The following is a 24699-nucleotide window of genomic DNA, read 5'->3' on the forward strand; positions in this document are numbered from 1 at the left end:
TGCCCCATCAACAAAGCACCCTGCAATTTAGGTGCCAGTGCTGGCTGAGGGTGAAAACAAGCAAGTCCCCACCACGTGGCCCATGGGCAGGCCGCTGCAGGGGCCGTGCTGGGCGGATCTGTCACGACCAGCTCCAGGCCCGTCCGCCACGCTCCAGCAGGAAGCCACCTTGGGCAAGTGGAATATTTCACACAAACTGTATTTCTAGAGTGCAAATCCCAGCTCTGCCACTTAGAACAGTATGAACTCGGGCAAATTATTTAACCCCTCTGAGCTGCCAAATCCTAATCTGCATAATGGGGACAATAGTCGTGCTGACTTCATAGAGGGGGTACAAGGATAGGTCAGTTAATACGCGCCAAGCTCTTAGGATAATATCTGGATGTAATATGGATAAATATTTTTATTGTTATTATTATAACAAGTAAATATTTGATAACGTCTAATTCAACAGCTCCTACAAATGACATACCCCAAAGCACGAAGGCTCCTCTCCCTAAAAATATTGGGATATTTGCCCACTTGATAGACCCACCGTGTAGACCACAGGAGAGCGAGCTTGTGGGAGTGAAAGGGCCATCCACTTAGGGACAGAGATGGGGTGATCCACGTCTTTGTGTCACCCAGGGTGCATGCTGACCGGGGACCAGGGCCAGGCTGGGAGATAAATGACAGCCCTCATGCCAGAGAGGCCCCAGACAAGTTCTCAAACTTTTTTCTGCCTAAGAATCCTCAACTGGGGAGCCGGTGAAAAATGCAGGGTCCTTGGGAAGGGGGAAGCCGCAGCTGGCCTGGCCTGACATGGAGCAGGGTCTGCAAGGCCACCCTTTTGAATCCCCTGAGATCCTGGTCACCAACCACCTGCAGTGCACCAGGCATCATCCATACAAGTCTTACTGCTTACAGCGACCCTCCTATAAATGAAACTCCGTCATTACTGTGTGGTCAGAAAGTTCCACAAAATTCAGTCAAGAGAAACACAGGTGCATAACTATGAAAAGACAGGGCAAGGCTGCATGCGCTGCTAGCCTGCGGTGGGTACCTGAGGGCCAGGTGCGGATCCAAGGCTGTCTGTGCCCCAGCTGCAGTTTGGTGCCCCCTGGTGGCTGCTATCCATCTGGTTTGATCATCCCTGGGGACCATTCTGGCTTCCTCAGTCGTGGACACGCCCCCCTCAGCATCAGGCTCCTCCATTCCCGCCGCCATCTCTCAGAAGATGGAAACTACGGCCTGTCCGCGTTTAAGAACAGGGCCAGGTGGAGGCCCGAGCCAACTGAGTTAGATCTGAATGTGCATTTTTGCCACGCTTTTCCACATCTTTCCCCATTTTACAGATGAGGAAAACAGAGACTGGAAGGCCTGATGAAGTCTCTTGCCCTAGCTGGGCCCCAAAGTGGATGCCCAGGGCCACCCGCCCTCATAGCGCGTGCCCCACTCCAGAAGTTCCGCCCCCTTTTGGTTCAGCCTTGCCCTCTCCCTGCGGCTGCTCGTCTGAAATCACAGATTCCTGGGGAAGGAGAAAACGTGATATTCCTAACAGTTTATGTGGTTAAGTTGTAACACGTTTGGGGGAGAAGGTGGGGACACTTGGGTGAATTGCGGAGGCGCTGGGCAGGGAGGTGGAGAAGTGGGAGTACTGGGGAGCTATTGCATGCACAGAATAATCCTTCTAGTTGCTCAATAGGTTACACGGCGGCGGGTATTTAAACAGAGGCTGGATTTTATCGGTGGTGGCTCAGATTAGGCACCTGGGGGGTTCCTGAGACCCTGGGCTTCCTAAGACCTTCAGGAAGGAGGGCGGTAAAGAGCGGTGGATGCTACAGACTTCTGCTTCAGCACTGTGCTGCGCTCAGGCCTGGGGGCGGCCACTTCTCCCGGCTTCCTATGGAGAACATGGGGGGTGGGGAGGGTCTGTGGTTCCAGTCCCGGCAGCGGCAGCAGCCGGTGCCTATGAGGGTCACCGTGAGCGACCTTGAGAAAGGTGTCCGCCAGCCCCGGGCTGATATGAGGAGATGCCCTTTTCCTGAGCTGGCCTGGGGCCTGCAGTGGGATCTGCAGCCTCGGGGCTCGGCTAGGAGAGGGGGTGGGGATGGAGACAATGAGGCCCCTCTCACACCCCCCACCCCACCTGGTTTCCTCGGGAACAGGGGTTGGCAGAGCGTGCACCCCAAAGATTCCAAACCTCCCTGGGATTTCACTCTTGCCTCCATATTTCCAGGGACAGAAAGAATTTCCTGGGCCATGTGGAATCATGGCCACAGGGAGGGGTGGAGCTGTGAAATTTGAGGGGCCGGGGTTCAGCGAGATGAGAATTAAGAATGATAATAAAAATTACCACCTCTCAGGCACCCCGCCCCCCAAAACTGGGCTGGACCTCTGACACGAGTCATTTAATCCTCTCACCCACCCTGCACTGTGGGTCGTTGTACATCGCCACCTTGCAGACGAGGAAGGCAGGCTCAGAGAGGCCAAGTGACTTGCCTGAGGTCCCTCAGCCGGTTCAGCAGTACAGGGTGGACACCTCACAGCCCAGTCAGTCACCCCTGAAGTCAGTGCTCCTTCCACCTTCCTAGGCTGCCTATGTACCCCACGGTCCGGTTGAAGGGGGAAGATGCATGCAATAAATAGGGGATGAAACAGGGAGTATTATAAAAATAAAATAATGAAGCCGACTTTCCCGAGTGGCCTGAGGAATAAATGTTGCTGTGCAGGTGGGAAGACAGATAAGTTCATAGAGGTCAGAACGATGCAAGGTGCCTTGTATTGGCACGGACTGGCAGGGTGCAGAAGTGAACCCCATGCGCTGGGTGGCAAGGAAGCCTTCTTGGAGGATGTGGGCCCTTGAGGGTGAATAAAATTTGGAGAGGGGTCTGCCCAGTGGCACAGAAGTTAAGTTCGCACGTTCCGCTTCGGCAGCCCCAGGTCTGCTGGTTCGGATCCCGGGTGTGGACCTATGTACCACTTAGCAAGCCGTGCTATGATGGGTGTCCCACACATAAAGTAGAGGAAGATGGGCACGGATGTTAGCTCAGGGCCAGTCTTCCTCAGCAAAAAGAGGAGGGATTGGCAGCAGATGTTAGCTCAGGGCTAATCTTCCTAAAAAAAAAAAAAAAAAAGAAAAGAAAAAAGATTTGGAGAGTGGACAGAAGCCCAGCAGCTGGAGGTTCCCACCCCCTGGGGCTGGTGTTGGGGACAGGTATATATTCGGGCAGGCCTTGGCTTGAAGTGCTGGACGGTAACTTGGAAGTAGGCCTAACCCCCTTCTGTGTGTCCTAGGAGTGGATTTTCGGGTCAAAAACCTGCTGGTGGACGGCAAGTGCTTTGCCCTGCAGTTCTGGGACACGGCTGGCCAGGAGAGGTGACAGGCACTGTCTATACTAGAAATATTGGGACCTGGGCTGAGCCCGGGGTGTGGACGGGTGGAGGGCAGCCCAACATGAGCAAGAGGAAACCGAGTGCAAAAGCGGCATCTGCCCTTAAGGATCCAGGGGGTCGGGAAGGAGAGATGGGTCCAGCTCCAGTGGGGGAGACAGGGCAGCAGACCCAGAGGCCCCCTCGGCCTGGCAGGGCATCTGTGAGAGCCATCCCAACGTGGCCCACGGGGACAGATGCCCAATCGCTTGTCCTTCTGAAGACACTGGCCTTCCACTTTCCAGCTGGGCAGTAGTGAGCAAAACATAGAAGGCACATCTTTGACCCAGCGGTTCCACTTCCAGAAATTCATTCTACTGATAAACTCACACATGACTACAGTGTCAGGGGGACAAGATCGTCCACAGCAACATCGGCTAAATTGTGAAAGATGGGAAACAACCTAAATGGCATCAGTAGCGGACGGGTTAAGTCAGTCAGGCTCTAGCCACACAGTGGAATATTACGAAGCCACAAAAAAGACGGAGGACCCTTTTTATGGACCAATAGGGAAACACCTCCCAGCCATTTTATTAACGGGAAAAAGCTAACTATAGACTACTGAACATTAATGAGTATAGTGAGCGTTTTACACCATATTTATGTTAAACAGGGGAAAAAGGGTATGTGTATGTATGTGTATATTATATATGTATGTCTGTGTATGCTTATATACATTTATGTATATTCATAAAATACTTCTGGAAAGATATTTAAGAAACTGGAACCCCTGGTCGCTTCTGGGGAAGGGGATTGGGTGGCTGCAGGTTGGGGGTGTCCTTGAGGGGACAGACTTTTCGCTGGGTGCCCTTTGGTACCTTTTGAAATCTGAGCCCTGAGCACTGTCACCTGTTCAACACTAGCTAGGCTGTAGGAAGGAAAGCACACGCACGCTCTTCGGGAAGCAGTTAGAAGCAGGAGAGGTTAATTCTCCCGCTTTGCGGATGGAGGGGCTGACCCCCAGAGAGGCCAGGGCCTGGGGTCAGCCCACCAGGCCTGGCCTCACGCAGACTCTCTGGGCCACAGGTACCACAGCGTGACGCGGCAGCTGCTCCGCAAGGCTGACGGAGTGGTGCTCATGTACGATGTCACCTCCCAGGAGAGCTTTGCCCACATACGCTACTGGCTGGACTGTCTCCAGGTGAGCAGATGGCTGATGGAATTGGCCCCAGTTTTTGGAGTCAAGAAGGAACTTGTATCCTGACTATTCCCCCCTTTTCTCCCAGGATTACAAATGACATGACAGATATGTGGGTGACATGACCCACTAAGGGCATGTGGCTGGATGGGCTAGGAGAATAGTAGTATAAAGAAACCACAACCACATAGTATAGCCTCCAAAACAAACTACCTCCTTTGTGCTATGAACATTTCTTTCCTGCATACAGCTCTGTGACATCTTCTTAACAGCTGGGAATAATGCAATTCTAGTACCACTCTAGGTGATAATTCCTCTATCCACACATCTCTAGTTCTTTCCCCTATGTAGTTAATTGATAGACATCTATCAAAATTCTGCACTAGGTACCAGCACAGCAGAGAGGTATGCAGTAAGACATGCTGTCTTCTCTCTAGAAGTTGCCAGTCTAGTTGAAGAGATGCAAAACAAGTAGGATAAGATAATGATGAGGGGAGCTGGGCTCTGGGGTCTGACAGGACCTAGGTTTGAATCCCAACTACCCACCCCCCCCAACTCTGTGACCGTGGGCCAATGACTTAACCTCTCTGAACTTCATTTCCTGACTTCTCTCATAGAGGAATTTTGGGGATTAACTGATATAATTGCCTTCAGCAGTCCCTGGTATATAGTAAGCTCTCAGTAAACAGAAGCTGTTATTATTATTATTATTGTCCATGCAACAATTAGGAAATGATCCACGCAGCCCAAGTGCTGGGCTGTTCAGCACAGGCAGGAAGGGAGGGACCTGGGCAGGAGCAAACCAGGAAGGCTTCCTGGGGGAGGAAACTTTGAGGTGGGCCTTGGAAAGTGGGTGACATGTTTTCAGGCAGAGGGAGGGACAGACCCCCTGCAGACGGAGGGGGAGGCGTCAAGGCGGAAGGGTGTGGAGGGAGTGTGACGTGGAAGGTGGGTGTGTGTGTGGGGAGGAGGCGCATGCCCAGTTTCCTGGAGGGCAGGTCCAAATCCCCCAGGGCCTGGCACACAGCAGGCGCTCAGCGTGTGTGGCTGAGGGCGTGTGTTCTGTGTGCAGGATGTAGGGTCCGGCGGGGTGGTCATCCTTCTCCTGGGAAACAAGATGGACTGTGAGGAGGAGCGGCAGGTGCCCACCGAGGCTGGGCAGCAACTGGCCCAGGTGAGCACCCGGGCGTCGGACCCTCCCCCAGCCAGCACTGGGCAGACCCCTCCCCAGAGGGTGGTGCATATGTCACCCTGGCCTGGGCACCCGAGAAGGACCTGTTGCTCATTCCTGCCCCTGCCCCACCAAGGGCCAGGTCAGCATGGACAGCAGCCTGGCCACCTCTGCCCCCCACCCACCCCTGACTTAGACCCACATGTGAGGCTGTAATGGTGGGCACAACATTGAACCTCACTGTTGAATTAGCAGATGCCCACACAAAGTCCTAACAACAAAAAACATCCTTAGAGTATAAAGGTTTTAAAAGCGTCACTTAAAATTCCCAATCAAATCTTAACTTTACCTCTGGTCTCTAATCAACATAACATTCCTTCTAATTTATTCTATCTTAAGACCCAAATTCTTGCCTGGGAAGATGGCATCAAAGGCCCCACCACCAGACAGTGGCTACTACTTATTTATGAATAGACTTTGACCACATCCCGGAAAATCTAAAGAATAATAAAGAAGGGAAAAAGAGTCATGCCCCGGCCCGCCTCGGACACCAACCCTTGTGGCATTTCCGTGTTTATTTCCTTCCTGTTTCTCCTCTCATTTCTCATAACCCTGAGGTCATCACTGCGGCTCCTGGTCGGCGGGAGTTTTTTCCTCCTGAAAGTAGTGGCTCCTCTCTTTGACATAGTTCTTCCTTTTCTAGCAACTTATCCTGAGGAGAGAATCAGAAATAAGGATCCCTGAGAGAATAGCGTCACGGATCCCCGTACATAATGTATAATCACACTTGTTTATATGAGGATGTTCCTGACAGTCTGATTTATAAGAACAAACATTTGGCAGCAGTTGGTGGTTAAATTGTGGAGGTTCCTGGGAGAGGCTAGCATTTGCCATAAGAATCCCGTCTTGGAAGAATGTTTAAGGATGTGGAAGAAATACTCATAAATAATGTGAAGTCAGAAAGGCAGCTGCAAGTCCTGGTATAGGTTAGGTTGAACCCTATGAGATGGCTGATATTTGACTGTTTGGGGCCCACCAAAACGGCAGTTTCATAGGGTCTAACCTAACAGTATGATGACATTTAGTGCCCCGCCCTCCAATAAAAGGTTATGTAAAACGGAATGGAAATATATACTCAAATACTAACAAGAGTGGTTTGCATTTCGTACTTATACTTTTTATGCTGTATTTTCCAATACGTCCTCCAATTATTTTTAAGATTAAAAAAACATAGCTAATGGTTTACAAATGTCCCCAAGGGGGCCAGCCCTGTGGCCTAGTAGTTAAGTTCAGTGTGCTCTGCTTTAGCAGTCCAAGTTTGGTTCCTGGGCGCAGACCTACACCACTCGTCAGTGGCCATATTGTGGTGGCAACCCACCTACAAAGTAGAGGAAGATTGGCACAGATGTTAGCTCAGGGAGAATCTTCTTCAGCAAAAAAAAAAAAAAAAAAAAAAAGGGACCCAAGGACATTTCTCCAAGTGGGGCCACAGGCTTCCCACTGACAGTCTGAAGGCTGTGGAGTGTTTCCAAGGTGGCATTTTTGACACCTTGGCCAGCCAGGGTGGAGGGGCAGTGGGCAGAGGAGTGAGGATGGGGACCTGGGCCACATGGACACAGGGCTGCCTCACCTGCTGGAGTTGGCCAGGGGACGTACCAGGTGTGATGCTGCCTGATGGCCAGGCCTTTGGTGGGGAAGGCTGCCGCCTGGACTCTGGGTGGTCTCCCCCAAGGCACCCACACCCCTGTCTGTCTGGCCTGCAGGAGCTGGGGGTCTCCTTTGGAGAGTGTAGTGCTGCCCTGGGCCACAACATCTTGGAGCCCATGGTGAACCTGGCCCGGTGAGTGCCACCTGCTGCGCCCCACCCAGAATCCTCTTGTGTGAGATGGGACACCTGTGACATCATAGAGCTCCCCAGTCTGGGGAAGGACAGAAAGCACTGTGTGGGGAGTCTTCTCACTCCAGTTCTACCAGTCCCATTAGCTCCATCCCCTCCCCAAAGTCTCACGTCCCCTCTCTGGGCCCCAGTGTTCTCATCTGTTAAGTGCGGCAGGAGAGTCACTCCCCTACCTCCAACCTTCTAGTGACTTCCACTGGATTTGGAATAAAATCCGAACGCCTCACAGTGGGCTGCATCGTCTCCAGAGCCATCTCCCCTGACCCCTGTGCCGTGTGTGCACTCACTATCGCTCTCTCTCTCTCTCTCTCTCTCTAAGCTTCAGCCGCTCAGGGCCCTTCCCCGACCGCGCCCCCTCCCACCACTATTCTGGATCACCGTCCTCTGTCGTGTCCTTCGCAGCCCTTCTTGATGAGTCGTAATTGCACAGGCGTTTGTTTCCTTGTTGCCTCTGCCTCCCGCACGAGGCCGCCTGCAGCTCCCGGAGGGCAGGCCTGGGTCTGCGGGGCTCTCCCCTCCCTGCTCCTGGGGCTGCGGGGCTGGCGCAGACCAGGTGCTCCATACGTGGATGAAGTGAGTCGGGGGAGGGTATTGGACCCAAGGATCTCTAAGCCCCTGCTTTGACAAAGCCGCGAGGGTCACCTTGCTCCACTGCACCCCGATCCCGTGGCGACGGCCTCCAGAAGACAGCTGCTCGGGGCTTCCCTTTGCTTTAGGATAAAAGGCCGAGTTCCTGAATGTGGCTCCCAGGCCCACAGAGCCCTGAGCCCCTGCTGCCTCCAAGGCTTCTTTCTGGCCGCTCAGTCCGGAGGCTCCGGGATTTAGCGCAGTGCCCGGCGCACAGCAAGTACATTGTGAGTGAATGCACGCATGCATGAATGAATGAACGAATGAATGAAGGAGCTTCCTTCGCTTCCCCAGCCCTCAAGTTCTCTTGATCCTGTGCCTTTGCCCTCTGCCTGGAGTACACCCCTCTTTTATGCTAGTGAACGCTTGTCCACTGCTGGGTCTCAGCACCGACTGCCGCCTTCGTCCCTAGATCTCTCCAGGACCTGCCGTGAAGTCCCCCTCTGTGCCTCCCCACTCCTGGGTCCTGACCACCCCTTCTCCTCTCTGCCTCCCTCACCACTCAAGGCAAGGACATGTGACTTCATGGTCATAATCAGAGTCCCTTTCTTGGTGCCTGGCGCACTGTAGGCTGGAAAGAATGCCAGGAAAGAGACAGAAGGCCGAGTCCCTGTAGCCTGGTTTTCCTGGTGCCGCGTGGAATGCCGGGCAGCAGCAGAGCAGGTGGGAGGGGAAGCTCAGGAGTCCAGCCCCCCAGCCTCCCAGCTGCACTCCAGGGCCCCTCCCTGCTGCCCCTGGGAGGTGAGAGAGAGGACTGATGCCTGGGTGTCACGCAGGTCACTCAAGATGCAAGAAGACCGCCTGATGGGCTCCCTGGTGAAGGTGGCCCCAGAGAGGCCGCCGAAGAGAGCTTTCTGCTGCTTCTGACCACCTGGCCTGGCCGGGGTAGGACAGCCACCCCTCAGGGGCCTCCTGTTCCTCAGCTCCTGTCCCACCTGCCCAGACAACGACAGAGAGGGCCAGTCCAGGAAAACCATCCTCAGATCAGGACTCGGATTCTAGGGGCAGCACTTAAGCTGCCCTTTGTGCTCCAGAGAAGGACTTTGCTGAGTAAATAAGGCTTGGGGGGTGTTGGGGAGGGGGGGAGTTTAAAACTTTTAAAGAATGGGCAAGTCTAGAAAAACAACTTAAGGAAAATACGCCACACATCTCTGAGTAGTAAAATTATAGGGTGAATGCCTGGGGGTGTTATTTTCCTTTTTATATGTATTTGTATTTTCAGATCTTCTACAGTGACTGGGTATTCCTTATATAATCAGAAATAAAAATAAATGCTGAGAGGAGGGAAAGAGACTTCTCAAGGAGCTTGCTTTGGTGCTGATTACGAATTGCTCTAGCTTGTTTATTACAAAGCACGCTGTTTACGAAAGCAGCGCCACTGTCCGTGCCTGGCACAGCTGGTGGCCCCTGCCTCACTCATCATCTGTCTGCAAGCATGAGGTGTCTTCTGCGCAGAATCCCATTCCTGGGGAGCAACAATGTTCTGATGGCCCCTGATATGCCCCCTCCCCAACCCCCGGCTCCCTGAGCCCCAGCCCCACTCCCTTTCCCCAAGATCTGCCTCTAAGGGGTCACATTCGGGGATCCCACCCCCACCCCAATGCCGTGGTGTCCCCTGGTGCAGCCCCCAGCCCTGAGGTGCAGCTGGGTGCCCTTGGGGTGCAGCTGGGGTGTGGCTGGTGGGGCCTGGGGAGCCAGGGGAATGGGATTCAGCTCACTCATGGGCTTCTCTTTGGGACTTTTGAGGGAATTCCCAGAATTGCACAACATTTGCCTCCGGAAAGGTGTGCGTGACAACCCGGGGCTGCGGTTGTCAGCGCCCTGGGGGAGCTTGCTTTGAGGGGCATAGGGAGATGGCCTCTTGATGCTGGACCATCTCCTGTCACCTGTGTTTGCAAAAGTGTTGTCTGCCTCCTCTCACCGTAACCCCAATGAGGCTCACCATGTCAGAGTCCAGTGTGTGCAGGGCGCTGAGCTGGGAACCTTGTGGTCATTCGGGTGCTGGTGAATTCCTTAGCTGAATCAGAGGAAACCCCAGTGTCATAGAGAGACAAGCCAAGACAGCTCAGGAGACAGACGGGCAGAGAGAGAACGGAGGGGAAAGAGGGCAGGCAGGTGATAGAGGACAGGACCTCCAACTTGTTTAATCAAGGTCTCTGCCCTTGGCCCCTGTCCCTCTGCTCAATTCCGAAAAGGGAGGCCTCAGCAGCAGGGAGCTCTCTGTCACTAGAGGCATACAAGCAGAAGCCAGGTGACACTTGGTAACAGGTGAGGTGGAGAAGATTCAGGCATCAGAAGCTACCAAAGGTTGGATCAGATGTCCTCAGTGGACCCCATTCAACCTCTAGACCATCCACAGGGTGATTCCGTGACCTGCCAGTTCTCTTACCAGCCACCCTTGCTGATTCTTTCTTACCCCCACTGTCTTCTCTGTTCCTGGATCCTCTCCGTCAGCACACAACCGCCTCCTGCTCTGAGTAATTTCTAGGCCTGTGGTATGCTCAGAGAAGACAGAGACAGAGACTGAGAGACAGAGAGACATGGAGAAGCAGACTGGAGTGAGTGATGCCCGGCCCTGGGCGGGGATAGGGGGGGTGGGGGACAGGTCCTGCTGTTGCTAATGGCCCTCTCTCTGGCGTCTGGGGACCTGGCAGGCACCGACATCTCTGTCCTGTGGGCCCTCGAGTTAATGAGGCAGGTAGGCAGGGTGTGATTCCTGGGGGAGCCAGCAGAGCGGATAGAGCCCCTGTCCCTTGGGGGACCTGGTACAGAAGTGGCCCCCGGACCTGCCCCCGCATCTCAGCTCTGCCCCGGCCTCAGGCAGCTAGCTCAGGTTCCCTAGAGGTGGGGCGCAGGAAGCGACGCACACCTGCCCAGAGCCCTCTCTCGGCTTTCTCTGGCTCGATCCAGCTTCTGTGCAGAGAACAGTGGTGGAGGGGAGGCCAGCCTCTCCCGGTGTCTCAGAGGGCTCCAAGTCAGCAAGCAGGGCTCAGGAACCACAGAGCAGCACAAGGCAGGCGAGGAGAGCCCCCGGAGGGACTCAGGCTGGACTTCAGAGCGAACTTCCAGGCAAGCGGTGAGTCCTCGGGGCATGTCAGCCAAGGGGCCTCTGGTCACAACTGAGCTTGAGGCTGATTAAGAAAAGGAGGGTGGGACTGGGCTGATGGGGCTCAGGATGTGGAGTGAGGGGGGAGGGCAGGGATGTTAAGGCAGAGAGCTTTGGGAACTAAGGGTGCGCAGGAGCAGAGCAACGGCCTTCATTTACCAAGCGCTTACTCTGTGCCAGGCGCTGTTCTGAGCACTTAACTTGTGTTACTTCATTTAATCCTCACATCAACCCTATGAGATTGGGCCTATTATTATCCCATTTTACAGACGAGGAAAGTGAGGCACAGAGGACTGAGTAACTTGTCCACAGTCACACAGCCAGCAGGTGGTGGAGCGGGGTTTTGAACCCAGGCTGCAGTGCCCACAAGCTTGACCACGTAGTCATGGAGCTTCTTAGAGGCAGGAAAGGAAGCTTGGGTGGAGCAGGGGCCCGGTCCCTCGAACCTTTCTTTCCCTCTCCCCATCCCTTCTTCTTTTTCGTCTGCCTTTCCCGCCCCTCCCCTTCCTTCCAGGCATGTCACTGGCAGGCAGGCCTGGGCCAGGTGGAAAAAATATACAGTAACAAATGCAGAGAGAGTGGCTTCATTACAGCGTCCCTCCAGGGCAGTTAGGGTGTTGGCCTGTCCCTCATTCCTCCCTCCCCTGCAGGCCCTGGGGCAGTCTGAGACCCCACAGAGAGTCCGCAGTCTCCGGTCTCTTCTGAGCTGCCCTCAGGCAGGTTGATGCTACAGGGTCCCCGAGACCAAGCAAGTCCCCCAGACAGGGCTCTGCAGGAGGGGCTCGGGGGACCCCCAGTCCTTGCTCCGAGCCAGCTAGAAAGGGGTCTCTCCAGCCCCACCCCCAGTGCAGGAGGAAAGGGAATGGGGACTAGAATTAGGACCCCACTGTCTTGTTTGCTGCCGGATTCCCAGAACCTGGCTCAGGGTAAACACTCAGGAACTATTTATTCATTGAGTTAATGGGCAAGTCTCTCCCCACTAAAGCTGGAGGTCCCGGCCCCCAGGCACAGGTTGGGCTGTCTAGACCCCACCTCCCAGCCTGAGTCCTCTCAGTTGGGGGTTCCCCATGTCTTCAGCCTGTGGGAAGGAGCCAGGGTGAGGAGGAAGATCCGACAGCTGGGGTGCAGTGCTTGCCCCTACCCTGTTAGGTACCAGCACAGCACTACCATAGAGGGTCTGGTTCCCAAGGTGGTCTGCCCCTTACAGTCATCGGGGATCTTTCAAAAATGCCAAAGCCCAGATCAATTAAATCACGTCTTCGGGGGTGGGACTCAGGCATTTGTTTGTTTGTTTTGTTGTTGTTGTTGTTTTTGGTGAAGAAGATTGGCCCTGAACCAACATCTGTGCCAATCTTCCTCTATTCTGTATGCGGGATGCCACCACAGCCTGGCTTGATGAGTGGTGTGTAGGTCCGTACCCGGGATCTGAATCCATGAACCCTGGGCCCCCGAACTGGAGCGTGTGAACTTAACCACTATGCCACCAGGCCAGCCCTAGTATTTTTGAAACTCCTCAGATGATCCCAATGTGCAGAGAACCACTGCCTGGGGCTTTACACCTTCTGGAAACCCTTGCATATCCACTTTCTTACTTGAACCTCAGATAAAAATCTGCCTGTTTCACAGGTAGGGCAAGGTTTTGCTCACAAAAAAAAAAAATATATATATATATATATATATATATAATATTTATTTATCAGATTCAATTCTTACTCCCTGCAGAAGTTTTAGAAATAAATTAAAAAGAAGAAAATGAAAATTACCTGAATCTCACCTTTTAGTGGCAGACCCTGTTGATGTGTTTTTTTTTTAAAGATTTTATTTCTTTTCCTTTTTCTCCCTAAAGCCACCCAATACACAGTTATATATTCTAGTTATGAGTGCCTCTGGTTGTGCTATGTGGGACACCGCCTCAGCATGGCCTGATGAGTGGTGCCATGTCCGCACCCAGGATATGAACCGGCGAAACCCTGGACCGCCGAAGCGGAGTGCGCGAATTTAACCACTTGGCCACGAGACTGGTCCCTGACATGTGTTTTATTTTCTTTATTTCCTCACTTTTTGAGAGTTGAGGAAACTGAGGTAGAGAAACATTAGGTAACATTCCCAGGGTCATGGAGCTACCCAGGAGCAGAGGTGGGATTGGAACCCAGACTGTCGAGGAGCCTGTCCCATCAGGTTGTTGTGAGGTCTACAGGGGCTAATGTCCGCCAAGGGCACCTCCTGTGTGCAGGTGTCTGGGAGAGGAGGGGGCTCTGCAGGGAAGGAGGGGCGGCCCTCGGGCTGGTCTCTACGCTGTCCTTGTGTGTTTGGAGCAGGAAGATGGAACCCAATGTCACGTTCACCGCGAGGCTCACAGCTACACCCGAGCAACGGCTCCGACTCGTCTTTGCTGGGGCCTGCGGCCTCATCCTGCTGGTGGGGCTGCTGGCCAATGGGCTCATGCTGCTGGTGGTGGGCCAGGGCCCCGGCACCCCTCGCCCGCTCCTCGCCCTGACCACCAGCCTCATGGTGAACATCACGCTGTCTGACCTGCTCTTCCTGTCCTGTGTGGTGCCTGTGCTGCTGCTGAGCTTCCTGAGGCATGACTGGTGGCTGGGCCAGGCCGTCTGCACCACCAGCCAGGCCACCAACAACGCCACCATGTTCTGTACCTTCTACAGCATGGTGGCCACGGCCCTTCTGCGCCACGTGGCAGTGGCCCGGCCTGACGTGGCCCTCCCATGCAGCCAGGGTGCCCGCCTGCTGCTCTGTGGGGCCATGTGGATCCTGGGCCTCACTGCTTCGTTGCCCAACTGGCTGTTCCAGAGAGTGGTGGTGGAGGAGGCAGTGCGGGCCCGGGCCTGCCTCTTGCTTCTGAGCCCTGCTTGGACCTCCTGCTACTTCACGCTGCTGGGGGCTCTGGCCTTCCTGCCTTGCGTGCTGGGCCTGGGCTGCTCTTTCAGCCACGTGGGCTGGCTCCTGTGGACACGGCCACGTGGCCCCGTCGGGGAGAGCATCCAGGAGCACCGGGAGAACACGGGGCTCATCCTTATAGTGCTGCTGGTCTTCGTGCTGATGTGGGGGCCCTGCTCCGTGCTCGGCTATGTAGCGGCCATGGGTGGCCTGCCTGCCACGCCGACGGCTTTCGTGACATCCAGCCTCTGCACCATCCTGGCCTACTCCAATTGTGCCGTCAGCCCCATCCTGTGCTTCTGTCTCTCCCGTGCCTTCCGGGCAGGGCTCAGGAAAGTCTTCTGCAGGCCGATGGCAGCCAGGCACCCCAGGGGTGTGGGAGGGGCTGGTATGGTGATGGAGCCTGTCCAGCCGGGCCATGACAGGGCCCCAGGAGGCCTATGGGGTCTGGCTGGGGTCTGAGAGGATAGGCTGAGGGGAAGGCTGAGAATCAAGAGAGACGGGAAAACCCTTTAGCGATATTAGAGCCCGTCCCTTCCGTTTTACTGGTGAGGAGACTGAGATCCAGAGAGGGCAGGTGGCCCAGCAAAGGTGACACAGCAACTAAGCAGCAATCAGGTCAATGTTTCCATTCTACCTTGGGGCTCACAGACCCACAGACGCTACTACTTTCCAGTTGTATGACCTTGCACAAATCCCTTAACATCTCTGTGCCTCAGTTTTCTCATCTGGAAGATGCGATAATGACCGTCCCTTCTTCACAGGTCTGTTATGAAGATAAACTTACTTAACACACGTAAAGTGCTTAGAAGAAGGCTGGTGCTCGGTAAATGCATATGAGTGTTGGTCATTACTACTATTATCATCATTTATTTTTATTAATTCAGGGGCATCTGAATGAGTAGACAAGAAGGTGGTAAAGGGACTTCAAAGGGTAGAGAAGCAGGTGGAGGAATGATCTGGGGGCTGACAGCCTGGGGTCCTGATTCCTAAAGGCCTGGGGATTGAGTGGGGCGAGGGGGAGAGGCCAGCCACAGCCTGGGTGGGGCTCACAGCCTAGGAGAGCCTTTCAGCCACCTCTCCCTTCCCTGCCTGCACACCCCACCCCCCCAACTCTGTCACACCCACCTCTCAGCCCAGTAAGGGACACGAAGGCAACACAGAGCGAGAGTCCAGGCCTGCGAATTTCTGAACGCCTTCCTTTCTTCCCTGTAGTTTCTCTTCCCAGCGTGGCTGGGGCAGGGACCCTTTGGGAGCCCCTTTCTTCCCTCCAGAGCCGACTGGAGGTCCCCACCCTCCTACCCCTATCTTCTCTGAGAAATTCCCAAACTCCACGCCCTCAGGCTTCTCTGCTGGCCTGGGGACTGGGGAGATTGTCTATACTGAAATTCCCAAGACGACATACTCTGCTTGGTAATAGGGTTACAGCTAAACACACACGCACGGACTCTGTCGTCGAAAAGTTTGAGAAATGGTTGAACCAATTCAAACTGATCTCATTGCTGCAGGACTTCTCAGAGCCTTGAATACCCCAAAGGCCACTGGGACCCTCTGAGAGGGGCTCCAAGCAGGCAGCTTCCCCAAATCCATGCCAGGGACCAGTGTTCCGGGGAACACACTTTGGGAAAGAACCCAGGGGAGAAGCTACAGTGTTGAGCAGGAAACATGCTCTCGGCACCCTGGGGCAGTGGTCTAAGCCTCATTCTCCTGCCGGGCGGGCATCTCCTCCGGACACTTTCCCACGGTGACCAAGGTGAGGTGAAACAGGCTGCTGGTTCTGGGAACTTCCCCCTTCCTGAGCTGTGACCCCACCCGGTTCCCACTCAAAGCGTGTCGGAATGCAAGTCAGAGGGGCATCTAATCACAGGGGCAGCGTGAGTCAGCTCTCATTTCCCATCACATTTGTAAGCAGTAAACAAGTCCTGCCCTCTGGTGTAATTAGTACCAAATTTCTTGTGATGTGCAGATTGGGAACGGCTGCCTGGAAGGCTGAGCAGAGGGCAAGCCCGCCAGAGAAGAGAGCAGTCCCCTTGCCCTGTGATCCTGGTCCCCAGTGGCCACAGGGATTTATATGTGAAGAGGGACAAGGAGGAAAATGGTATTTGTCATGTACCTAAGCTTCTGTGGGTCCCGTGCACGTTCTACACTTCACGTGTGCGTATCTGCATGCCGCTCTAATGGCTGTACAACGATCGTGGAGGAAGGAGTGACGGTCCCCTTGCACAGACGAGCAGTAACTGATCCTGGGCACTGGCCCGAGTATGGTCCAGCGGCGCCAAGAACCCCCCTTTGTTGCTCACAGACCCCAGCCCCTCCTGCTGGCTTGGCATCGCTACCCAGGGTTGTGGGATTTCCTTGCTCATTGTTCCAGAGCAGAGGGTGGCGCCCTGTGGGTGCAAGTGTGTGAGTCAGTGTCTCCAGACCTGAGCAGGGCCTGGCACTGACGCTCAGTGAGGACTGTGAAGATGAGCAAATGAGTGGTCCAGTGCAGTAAGGTGACCTGCTTGCTTTAGAGAATCATCTGACTCATCTCTCTCACCTCCTCACCGTGGCCTACAGGCCGTATGCATTCTGGATTCTTCACCTCCCTGACCCCATCTCCTGCACTCTCCCCTCCTTAACGCAACTCCAACCACACCAGTCTCCTTGCTGTCCTTCAAACACACGCTGCCACCTCAGGGCCTTTGCACTTGCATTTCCTCTATGTGGAGCTCTCTTGCCTCAGCTATCAGCCTGCCTCCCTCTCTCACTGAGGGCTCATCTCAAACATCACGTCCTCAGAGAGGCCCTCCCTGACCACGTCATCTAAAATATCACCACGTCACTCTCTACCTTCTTATTCTTCTTTGTAACTCTTATTGCCAAATAATTACATTATTTACCTATTTATGTGCTTGCTGTGTGTTCCCTGTCTTATGTGTGTGTTTGCCGTGAGCTCTATGTGGAGACAGGCCTGTGTTTGTTCTCTGTGTCCCCAGTGCGTAGCACAGACCTGGGCACATCATAGCTGCTCAGTAAATCCTGTTGAAAGGAATGGGAGAGAGGGAGAGGAGAACGTGGACTCTGTCACACAGCAGCATCGGTGCTACTTTTCACAGGAGGAAAGAAAACAAGGAACCTTAGTAAAAGAACCAAATTTACTTCAGTTTAAGGCAAGTTCCACACAGAGACTGTCTCAGAGACGGGCGGGCACAGGAGCAGACAGCGTGGAAACACCACCATCATGCACGACTGGGAGGGAAGCGGTGTCGGGCAGCAGATGGGGATCGGGGCTGCTCTCCGCCCAGGCTCGGGGGCCTGAGGGGGCTGAGGCACCCCGGGGGAGGGAGGGACTGGCATGCATGACCTGCTCCCCACGTGGGCACAGGCTGGGCGCTGGGGGACCCGGGGTGAGAATGCCTGTCTCACCTTTCCCACAGCAGGGGCAGGGGCTCCGGCTCAGACACCAGAGCCCAGGCTGAAAGATGAGGGTGGATTTGGGGGGACAGCTTGGAACAGGGTGACCCTAGAGCCAAGACGGCCTGGGGGAGGGGCTGTGCTGGTGAGGAGTGGGGTGGGAAAGCCGGCACGGGATGAATGGACTCTCAGCACACCAGATTCGAAGGTAAACCCGGGACCACTGGCCAGCCCTCTTGCCTCACAGATGTGGGAATGGACCCAGAAGGCAGAGGGGCCTGGCTTGGGTTCCCCCCGCAGGCAGGGCTTGAACCCAGGACTCCCGTCTCCTGTCCATGGACAGGGGGGCAGTGTGGGAGTGCCGGGGCCAGGCTGCTCCCCGCTCAGGCCTCCAGTGGACAGCAGGGAGTGGGCACCAAGGACCCTGAGCAGCCCCTGGGGGCAGGAGGGGAGCCAACCGTGGAGGTGTCCGGGGCCCCCCTGTGGATGCGTGTGTCTAGAACCAGCGTCATATGGGGCCTGAGAGGCACCAGAAAGGACCTGTGCCCGAAAAGCCTCCCTTCCTGGCCCACCCAGCCTCTCCTCCTGGGTCTGCAAAGCTCCCACGGCATGCAGTGTCCGCGTTCAGACATCCCGGCACCCTGGCAGCCCCCGGGCTTCCCTGGAACTAGGGACACGGTAGATACTGGGGTGGCAGTTAGGGGTGGGCGACAGGAGTAGACACCACAGGAGTGGGGAGGGACAACAGGGCCTGGAGGAGGGAGGCCCAGACCAGGCTTCTTACAGGAGCACACGGGATCGCTCAGGTGGGCTGAGGGAGACCCCAAATATCCTGATTGTTAACACCTTCCTGGCTGGGTTAGAACCAGGTGTCAGGGAAAGAAGAGAAGAGCAGGGGCTCAGAAGCCACCTCCACCACCTGTGGCCCCCAGCTCCCTGGATTGGGGCTGTGCGGTCAGGAAAGTGGGAGGAGTCTCCAGAGACCCCGCCCCCTGCCGCAGCCCAGGCACACAGGCGCCAAAGGCCGGGCGGGCTGGGTGGACAGTAGCTGGGTCTGGGGCTCCTGCCTATCCTCCTCCTGGCTTCCCCAGGCCCCAACCCTGCCGCAGGCCGGGATCAGATGTGCGTGTGCAGGGGGGAAGCAGGGGGCGTGCGGCCCGGGGACTGTGGGGGCGACTGCGCCGGGGCGGCGGGCGGGGGGCGCGGGCGGATGCCCTGCGCCTTCATGTAGGACACCAGCTGGTCCGGGATCTCGGCCAGCACGTCGCGGGCCAGGCGCGCCATGCTCAGCACGTGGTTGCCGGTGCGGTCCACGTAGTCCCTGAAGGGTACGAACTGGCCAGCAGGGAAGGCAGGGTCAGGCGAGGGCTCCTGCCGGACCCAGCCTCCCAAATCTCCAAGCCTGGGATCCTGTCCCCCTCCTCCCCAGACTCCGCCCACTTCCCTCGACCCCTCCCCCTGAGGGTGAATTGTCGGAGTCACTGCTCTTCCATTCACTCAACACGTAAGTAATGAGCCCCTATTCGGTGCCAGGAGACACCACCCAACAAGAGTCCTTAACCTCTCAGGTCTTGGCACTGAGCACAGGCGCTCAGCAGGCGCCCAGGAAAGGCTGAAGGAGTCCCCTGGCTTCTGGAAACGGGCTCTCCTGTCTCCTCATACCTCTCAGGCAGAGCCCTCTTGGTCTCTTTGGCCCTGCTTCTCCTCTTTCTCTCTGGCGGACACCTACAGTCAGGCCCCTTTGGCTTCCTCCCAGGGTGTCCCCAACCCTGGAGAGCCTCGGGCTCACTCCTGCCTCTAGGCCTTTGCATACAGCATCCCGCCTCCCAGACTGCCCTGGCTCTGGGTGTTTCCACCCCCCTATCTTTGGTCTCCATGTCTGGAATGACTGCCCCCCCTCTGATTTTTTTCAATCCAGGGGTTATGGAGAATGTCAGTTTTTTATTACGAATCTCCTAAGCACTAGGGACTCAGTCTGTGGGAGATTCAGGGAGGGCCGGGCTTACTGGGGTGCGTTCTGAGGCTGGACTGGACGGGGATCCCCTGAGGACAAAGACCTGTCTGCTCATTGCATTTGCCAGCCTACGTGGAGATGTTGAGACACGGACTCAACAAGGCAAGCAGTGCCTGTTCTCGGGGAGGGCTGCAGCGACACTAAAGACACCGGCTCCCCCTTGAGGGGTTTGCCATCGCCCGGGGAAGGCAGCCCAGCAGAGAACAACAGCAGCTGCAAGCAGTCAGATGGATGTTCTCTGCAGGAGGCTGTGGGGCCGGGGCTCAGAGGGCTGGGCAGAGCATCCTGGTTGGGGCAACAACAATGTTGGGCGTGAGTCTCAGACATGGCAGAGCTGGGACAGCCCACAGAGAAGTGAGACCCAAGCCTGACTTCTGTTCCCTTCTGTGGTCGCCAGGCCACTCTGGGGCTCCCAGTGCCCCCTCCAAGGCCCTTTTCCACAGAAGGCTTCAGAAGTGGGTGTGAGGTCAACCTGGCTAGAGGGGCTCTCAAATTTTCCGCGGGGCAGGCAGGGTCTGGGCTTCACCTGGACGATGTCCCGCTCGGCCAGCTTCCCCCGGGAGGAGATCCGCACGTCATCACCATCCAGCTCCACCATGGCTGTGCAGGGAGGAGGGGCATGGGGGTGGGGGGAATTAATGGTGGGTACCTGGGCCTGGCAAGACAGTGGACTTATCCTCCAATCCCGGCCATTTCAGGGCAGAGACCGTCAGACCAGACCCGCATGTTAGAGAAGAGGAAACTGAGGCCAGGAGACAGGAGGAGCCCAGCAGGGTGAGTCTCTGACTTGTAGCCCAGGGCTCCAGCTCCCCCACCCTCCCTAGGCTCCCAGGGTTGGAGGAGGGAGGAGTGACGTGGGGCCTCCCCACAGCCTTGGGATGTGGGTGTAGGGTACACACCCTGACACTCCCCTCCCTGCGCAAACAAACGCACCTCACACCCTGCCTGCTCACCCAGAGAGTCACCCACGCCCAGGCGTGAGCTCTCACTCTTTTGGGACGGGTCATTCCCAAGGGCCTGAGCCTCTGGGGAAACATCTAGGGGTCTGGGGACTCACCGTCGAACTCCGCCTGGCCCACGCCGATGATGATGATGGACATGGGGAGTTTGGCAGCCTGGGAGACAGCATGGAGAGGGGGTGGACCCAGGCGAGGGGCCAGTTAAAAGAAAGGGTAAATCATGGGTAGGGACAGAAGGAGGTGGATCAAAAGAAAGGCAGACAGAGAAGAAATGGAAGAGAGGTGGATGGAGACACACAGAGAAACACAGAAAGAGGAGTTGGGGCGGGGGAGAAGGCAGCCAGGAATACAGACCAAAGGAAACAGAGGTGGGGCATCAGCAAGGAGGAGAAGGTCGAGGGGGAAGGGGGCAGAGGGGAAATGGGTCACAGGTCTGCTTCTGTGAGACACCTCCATCCCCTCTCCTGCCGCTGGGCCTCCATCATGTGGGACATCTTTTACGGGGGCCTGAAAGGAGGGCCAGCTGTGGCTGGGGCCCCTTATACAGGCAGACCAGCTGGGAGCGGGAGCCATGTTCCTGTGCCTGTCACCTCTTCTACCTGGCCAGGCCGGCTGGGGTCCAGGGTAGCAAACCCAAAGTTGGGTTAATGGGGGAGCCACGGGCATCTGGAAGTAGTGGACCACCCAGTGTGATGAAGTGGTGGGTACAAAGCTTAGGAGCAGGAGCCCCCATCAGCCGGTGTGCCCCACCGCCCAAGCCCCACTGCCCAGCCCTCCAGGCTCTCCAGCAAGAAGCCAGGAGTGGTCCCAAGGAGGGTGGGGAGAGGAGAAGCCACACCCCAAGCATGTCCCTAAAGGAGCAGGAGAGCACGCCCCTGGGTCCCCTAGGAGGCAGACAGAGACCCCTCCCCTCCCCCGTCCCCAGACCCTGCTTACATTGACGATGGCCTCCTTGGTCTGCGCCATGTCCGAGATGACCCCGTCGGTGATGATGAGCAGCACGGAGTACTGGGAGCCATCCTGCACTGCGGCCGCATTCCTGGGGGGCACAGGGGCTGAAGGTCCGTCTGGCTGGGCTCTGGCCATGTTTTCCCCCAACAAGGACCCTTAACACTTTAGCGAGACAGCTCTTTGAAGGGGGGCGGTCTCTTTAGGATCAGAGTTCCCTGAAAGGCGAGTCAATGGGAAGAGACACTCCCTCCGCCTTCCTGAGAGGACAGGTGTGGAAACAAACGCCTTGTGAGCCGTTGGGACGGGGGTCTACTGACCCGAGCACTTACCTGGCCACGTGGGTGACCACGGGGGCGAAGTTGGTGGGGCCGTAGAGCTGCACCGTGCGCAGGCTGTGGTGGTAGGCTTCCAGGATGCCATCGATGCCGCAGCACGAGGGGTTCTCCTGGTTGCCGTTCTAGGGGCACAGTGGATGGAGAGGCTGAGCCCAGGAAGGAGGGTTGGGAAAGAGGGCAGCCTGGGGGTCTCTGGGGGCAGAGCTGGGGTGGGGAGGCCAGAGGTCTGGGCTCCCCTAACTCTTCTCTGGTGGGGGGTGGGGGGCAGGGGAGGGAGCCCCCAGGGCCCATCCTGAAGGGCAACATCTAAACCTGCTCCTTGACCCCCTCCATGTACCTGCTCAGCTAGGCCCTCAAGAGCTCCGGCTGCTCCCCTCAGGAAAGCTCGGGCCAGCCCACCACACCCTAAAATGACTGCCAGCGGCTGATCCATCCTCTTGTGCCCTGTGCCCAGCACAGTGCTTGGCACTCCACAGGCACGTGAGGGATATTTGCTGTTAGTGATCCAGTGACTGACTGTCCCCAACTCGTGGGAGGGAGGGAGAGGAGGTGGCCTGAGGAGTCACCTCCACAGGGCCCCCATCTCAGGGGGTTCCTGGAATTAGCTGCAGTTGCCCATACCCAGTCCACACCCCTTTATCCTCATTTCGGGGCCCTTGGTGGACAGTGCAGCCACGTCTCCACTGCACTTCCACCCAGGTCTTCTCAGGAAAAGGCGGCCAGAGCCCACTGTGGTGGCTTCAGACGTGGAGGGGAGTGTTTGTGAGCAGGGTGGGGAGTGGGTTTCTGGAGGCCCTGATACAAGACCCCTCCACAGAGCGGGCAGCTTCCCCCGCCCCCCCCACAACAAAGGCTGTGCCTTAAGTCCCTAGGCGGGGAGGATGGGAAATGCCCCTCCCCAGGCTCGGCACCACACCCCATGCCTGCTCGGCCCGCAGCCCTTCCTCCCGGGATATCCTACCAGTGGGAACTCGTGGGACACCCTGCCGTCTGGGGGCAGCTTGGCCCCGAAGCCGAGGGCGGGGAACATCTTGTCGCTGTCGTAGTGCTGGATGATCTCGCCGACGGCGGTCAGGGCCAGTGCGTAGGCGTTCAGCTGGTAGGGGCTCATGTAGTGCAGGGACGTGGACTGCGAGGGGTTCCCTGTGGCACAGGACGTGGGACGTTTGCCAGCCTGCACGCTCTGAGCCCCCCGGGTTCAGAATGCAGAAGGGGGTGTCCAAGGGCACCCCTAACTTGTATTTTGTTACTCTTGACTCCCTTCTTTCTCTCTCACACATTCAATCCTTTAGCAAATCCTGGTTCAAAACCTCCAAAATATATCCGGAAACCCACCAGCTTCTCCCCTCCTCCACGACACCACCTTCCTCTGGCGTGTAGCGTCACAGCAGCCTCCTAACTGATGGCCCTCTCCCTGCCCTTATGTTCACAGTGATCCTGTCAAACCTCAGGCAGCTAGATCACCCCTCTGCTCTGCCCAGAATGTTCCAGTGCTCCCATCTCACCTGGAATTAAACCCAAAGTCCTAACACGGGCCCAGAAGACCCCACGTGATCTGGCCTCCAGTTACCTCTCTCCTCATCTCCTACCATCCTCCCTGTCACTCAGTCCCAGCCTCTCGCCATTCCCACCTCAGAGCCTTAGCAATGGCTGTTCCCTCTGCTCTGGGACACTTTTCTGCAGAGGTACGTACACATGACTTGCTCCCTCGCCTCTTTGAGTCTCTACTCAAGTGTCACCTCCTCAGCGTGGTCTTCCCTGAACAGCCTATTAAAATTTATAGCCTCCCCCACAAACTCCCTATCCCTCTTCCTGGCTTAATTTTTCTCCATGACCCTTGTCACCACTAATATTGTCCATATTTTACTAATTTGTTTATTAACGAGAGGCAGTGCAGCATGTCCTGTTCCCCCAGGGAGACTAGGTGTCTCAAGGGTAAGACTGGGGCTCAAGGTATGTAGGCCCAGAGCCCAGATTTGTTAGTGACCACAGTCCAACCTGGGGATACCTTCGCCATCTTGGTTGTATCTTGGGTTCTTCAGGACTAAGAACCCCTTCTTCAGTGAGGATGAGGCCAGAGGGTATGGGAGACCTGCCTCCCAGCCAGGACCAACTAGCACAGCCCTGAAAAGCCCTCCCCTTTCCAGTCCCCTCACTCCCCCTTCCCGCCCCTCTGCCCATCCCCCTACTCACCATTGGAGGCAGTGAAGTCGATGGCCACTGTGAAGTTGATCTGGGTCCTGGAAGAGGGAAAACAGCAGGGGAGTTACCTGGACAGAGGCAGTGCTGTGGGCAGGGTGAACAGTGCTGGACAGGGAGTGAGAGACCTGGCTTCCACGCCAGCCCCACGGCTCGCCAGGTATGTGGCCTTGGTGAAGTCACTCATCTCCCTCCAGTCCTGGAAAACTGGGATAGTAATGTCAGCCATGCCCTCCCTCAACGGGTAGTTGTGAGCCTCAGAAGAGTTGGGTAGGGTGAAAGCTCTTTGAAGATGATCATGCTCTGTGTGAGCACGGGGTTATGGTTACTTAATTCCTCCCCAAACCCTGTCCCTGGGCCCACCTGAGGCCCGCGAAGGAGGGTCTCACTGTATTTCTCGCTCAAATTTGGAGTTCGATTCAGGGTTAAAACTTATTTGACAAAAAAGAGAGACAAGTAGTCATTGTGCATCTCCTGAGGGAGGAACAAAACACCACCCATGAGATTGTCTTGCCAAAAAATTGAACCTGAATCCAGGTGAGCTTCCAGAGCTATCTACTGGTTGTTTACAGGAAATGCAGGGGACAGAGGAGCATGTTA

At 56.1% G+C, this 24699-nt stretch overlaps 3 protein-coding genes and 1 long non-coding RNA gene across 9 annotated transcripts in view; 2 read left to right on the top strand and 2 right to left on the bottom strand.

The window, feature by feature from the left end:
- The window catches only part of RAB44 (RAB44, member RAS oncogene family), a 34115-nt gene extending 24582 nt beyond the window's left edge, over positions 1–9533 (top strand). For 2 of the 5 annotated variants that reach the window (XM_070584475.1, XM_070584480.1), the window contains exons 10-14: positions 3277–3358; positions 4438–4552; positions 5622–5723; positions 7484–7560; positions 9021–9533. In XM_070584475.1, the coding sequence (XP_070440576.1) occupies positions 3277–3358; positions 4438–4552; positions 5622–5723; positions 7484–7560; positions 9021–9111 (467 nt within the window). In that variant the 3' untranslated portion in view covers positions 9112–9533. Of the gene's footprint in view, positions 1–1334; positions 1499–3276; positions 3359–4437; positions 4553–5621; positions 5724–6119; positions 6882–7483; positions 7561–9020 lie in introns of those variants that run through there. The other 3 variants (XM_070584476.1, XM_070584478.1, XM_070584479.1) reach the window with 2 other exon arrangements.
- Positions 5232–7798, bottom strand: LOC139077309 (uncharacterized). The gene is made up of 3 exons (XR_011529709.1): positions 7351–7798; positions 6276–6432; positions 5232–5654 (listed from the first exon to the last, which is right to left on the bottom strand). It is a non-coding gene; the product is annotated as an uncharacterized lncRNA (long non-coding RNA).
- Positions 9534–13672: 4139 nt separating the features above from the next.
- LOC103556607 (galanin receptor type 3-like) lies at positions 13673–14707 on the top strand. Its single transcript, XM_008528780.1, has one exon. It carries the CDS (start codon positions 13673–13675, stop codon positions 14705–14707), a length of 1035 nt encoding a protein of 344 aa, XP_008527002.1.
- Positions 14708–17364: 2657 nt separating this feature from the next.
- CPNE5 (copine 5) overlaps positions 17365–24699 on the bottom strand; it is an 86036-nt gene continuing 78701 nt past the window's right edge. For both annotated transcript variants that reach the window (XM_070584482.1, XM_070584481.1), the window contains 7 exons: positions 24094–24140; positions 22862–23043; positions 21895–22022; positions 21551–21653; positions 20713–20770; positions 20182–20255; positions 17365–18976 (listed from right to left, as the gene is read on the bottom strand). In XM_070584482.1, coding sequence (XP_070440583.1) covers positions 18758–18976; positions 20182–20255; positions 20713–20770; positions 21551–21653; positions 21895–22022; positions 22862–23043; positions 24094–24140 — 811 coding nt within the window. In that variant the 3' untranslated portion in view covers positions 17365–18757. The remainder of the gene's footprint in view (positions 18977–20181; positions 20256–20712; positions 20771–21550; positions 21654–21894; positions 22023–22861; positions 23044–24093; positions 24141–24699) is intronic.

This window comes from Equus przewalskii, chromosome 19 (assembly GCF_037783145.1).
Source record: "Equus przewalskii isolate Varuska chromosome 19, EquPr2, whole genome shotgun sequence".
Classification (NCBI taxonomy): Eukaryota; Metazoa; Chordata; class Mammalia; order Perissodactyla; family Equidae; genus Equus; species Equus przewalskii.

Excerpts from the sequence above, each read along its gene's own strand:
- LOC103556607 (XM_008528780.1), top strand. The coding sequence starts at position 13,673 with ATGGAACCCAATGTCACGTTCACCGCGAGGCTCACAGCTACACCCGAG.